Source organism: Microtus ochrogaster, unplaced genomic scaffold (genome assembly GCF_000317375.1).
Source record: "Microtus ochrogaster isolate Prairie Vole_2 unplaced genomic scaffold, MicOch1.0 UNK41, whole genome shotgun sequence".
NCBI lineage: Eukaryota > Metazoa > Chordata > Mammalia > Rodentia > Cricetidae > Microtus > Microtus ochrogaster.
The window spans coordinates 3,211,656-3,214,617 of record NW_004949139.1 but is presented as its reverse complement, the minus strand read 5'-3'; the positions used below and the strand labels follow the sequence as shown (position 1 = coordinate 3,214,617).

Sequence of the window (2,962 nt, the reverse complement as noted above, 5' to 3'; positions counted from 1 at the left end):
CCAATCCTAAAAACAGAAAACAATCTTTTTTTTTCATTTTACATATCAATCCCTATTCCCACACCCTCCCTTCTTTCCTACCCCACAACCCCCACCCACTCATCAACGAGGATAAGGCACATTGCTTTGGGGAAGGTCCAAGGCCCTCCCTACTATATCTAGACTGAGCAAGATATCCATGCAAAGAAAATAGGTTACCAAAAAGTCAGTACAAGCAGTAGGAACAAATCCTGGTGCCACTGCCAGTGGCCCCCATAGTCTGCCCCAGCCAAACAACTGTCACCCATATCCAGAGGGACTAGTTTGGACCTATGATGGTTCCTTCTCTGTTTGGTTGGAGTTGGTGAGATCCCATTAGCTCAGGTAAACTGTTTCAGTGGGTGTCCCCATCATGGTCTTGACCTCTTTGCTCATATTCTTACTCCTCCCACGCTTCAACTGGACTTTGGGAGCTCAGCCCAGTGCTCCCCTGTGGGTCTCTGCCTCTGTTTCCATCAGTTGCTGTATGAAGGCTCTATGGTGATACTTAAGATATTCATCAATCTGACTACAGGTCAAGGCCAATTTGGGCACCCGCTCCTCTATTGCTTAGGGTTTTAACCGAAGTAATTCTTGTGAATTCCTGTGAATTTCTCTAGTACCAGGTTTCTTGATAGCCCCATAATGGCTCCCTCAATCAAAATATCTCCTTTCTTGCTCTCGTCTTTGTCCTTCCTCCATCTCGACTATCCCATTTCCTCAAGTTCTTCTCCTCCCTCCCCATCTCATCTTCTCTTCCTTTTCTGCTCTCCCTTCTCTCCACAACCCCATGCTCTCAATTTTGTCAGGAGATCTTGTCTATTCCTCCCTTTACAGGGGATCTATAGATGTTTTTCTCAGGGTTCACCTTGTTATTTAGCTTCTCTAAGATCATAAACTATAGGATCAATATCCTTTGCTTTACAACTGGCATCTACTTATGAGTGAGTACATACCATGTTCATCTTTATGGGTCTGGGTTACTTCACTCAGAATTTTTTTTCTAGTGCCATCCACTTGCATAAAATTTCAAGATATCATTTTTTTATCATGGAGTAGTACTCTAATGTGTAAATGTGCCATATTTTCTTTATCCATTCTTTGGTTGAGGGCCATCATGGTTGTTTCCAGGTTCTGGCTATTACAAATAATGCTGCTATGAACATAGTTATAACCAACCCCACATCAGACAGAGGCCTGATCTCCAAAATATATAAAGAACTCAAGAAATTAGACAACAAAATTCCAAATAACCCAATTAAAAATGGGGTACAGAAATAAACAGAGAATTCTCAACAGAAGAAGCTCAGTTGGCCAAAAGACACTTAAAGAAATGTTCAACATCCTTAGCCATCAATGAAAAGCATATAAAAACAACTCTGACATACCATCTTACACCTGTCAACTAAGATCAAAAACACCAATGATAGCTTATGCTGGAGAGGATGTAGAGTAAAGGGAACACTCTTCCATTGTTGGTGGTAATGCAAACTTATACAACTACTCTGGAAATCAGTATGGCAGTTTCTCAAAAAATTAGGAATCAACCTACCTCAGGGCCCAGCAATACCACTCTTGGGCATATATCGAAAAGATGCTCAATTATACTACAAGAATATTTGTTCAAGTTTTTTCCTCTTAGAAAGAAAATTTTCCAGAAGTTTTCTCATTCTATCTAAGTAGCTTGTGCTGACTTGATCATCAATTTATGAGTCATTACCATCATAAACTGCTACACTGAGCACTGTCTCTAAGCATGAATATATCCTTCTTTCCCCTAGGAACTAGACCTTCAAGAGCGCCTATGACCATGACCTCATGTAATAACTCCATTCCTAGGCCCTTGACATTCACCCTTGCTGGAATCCCAGGCTTGGAATCCTCTCATGGTTGGTTCTCTGTGCCATTTTTCTTGATATTTTTAGTAACCATCATAGGAAATGTCACCATCATTAATATAATTTGGCTAGAGAAGAGTCTCCATGAGCCGATGTTTCTTCTCCTGTCTACACTATCATTTGTGGACGTTTGCCTGGTAATAGTCATTGTACCCCGAATGCTAGGAATCTTCTGGATGAATGCCAAAGAAATCAGCTTTGATGCCTGCCTCACTCAGATGTTTTTCATCCCTTCTTTTTATGTCATGGAATCAGGAATCCTCTTAGCCATGGCTTTTGATAGGTTTGTGGCTATCTGGTACCCTCTGAGGTACACAACCATCCTTGACAGCAACATACTTGTGAAGATGGCACTAGCTATACTGGCAAGGGCTGTGGCAGTGCTGACCCCTGCACCCATCCTGACAAAGAGACTGGAACTATTCCAAACCCAGGTCATTGCTTACTCCTACTGTGCCTACATGGCTGTGGTGATGATTGCTTGTGGAGACATCTCCACCCATATTGTGTATGGCCTCCTGGTTATTGCAGCATCTGTGGGGGTGGATCTAGTTTTTGTCATTCTGTCATATGCACTAATCCTTCATGCTGTCTTCAGTATTCCATCTTGGCAAGCCAGAAGGAAAGCTCTGGGCACATGTGGCTCTCATCTTTGTGTCATTGGTCTGTTTTATTCTCCAGTTGTCTTCTCCGTCTTATCCCAGATTTTAGGGTACCATATGGCTGCCTATTTACAAATAATAATAGACAATTTGTATTTCCTGGTGCCTCCCATGGCCAACCCCTTAATATATGCAGTACGAACCAAACAGATACGGGAGTGGGTGTTTCGGGTACTCAAGTGTCACAGAGACTGAGCTGATACCTTTGATGAAAAGAAGACATGGAGGCACCGAAGTTATTCTGGCCAGAAGTTAAAATAATTTCTGCCAGTTTAAGATTTTCCTGTGTCTGTGAGTTCGAGACCAGCCTGGTCTACAGAGCTAGTTCCAGGACAGGCTCCAAAGCCACAGAGAAACCCTGTCTCGAAAAAAACAAAATAAATA

The 2,962-nt window shown here is 42.1% G+C and overlaps 1 protein-coding gene across 1 annotated transcript; it reads left to right on the top strand.

Moving 5' to 3' along the window:
- Positions 1 to 1,828: 1,828 nt before the first annotated feature.
- Positions 1,829 to 2,773, top strand: LOC101992269 (olfactory receptor 52B2-like). The gene has a single exon (XM_005368873.1). It carries the CDS (start codon positions 1,829 to 1,831, stop codon positions 2,771 to 2,773), a length of 945 nt encoding a protein of 314 aa, XP_005368930.1.
- The last annotated feature ends 189 nt before the right edge of the window (positions 2,774 to 2,962 follow it).

What these genes read in the sequence shown, in the direction of transcription:
- LOC101992269 (XM_005368873.1), top strand. Translation starts at nt 1,829, where the DNA reads ATGACCTCATGTAATAACTCCATTCCTAGGCCCTTGACATTCACCCTT.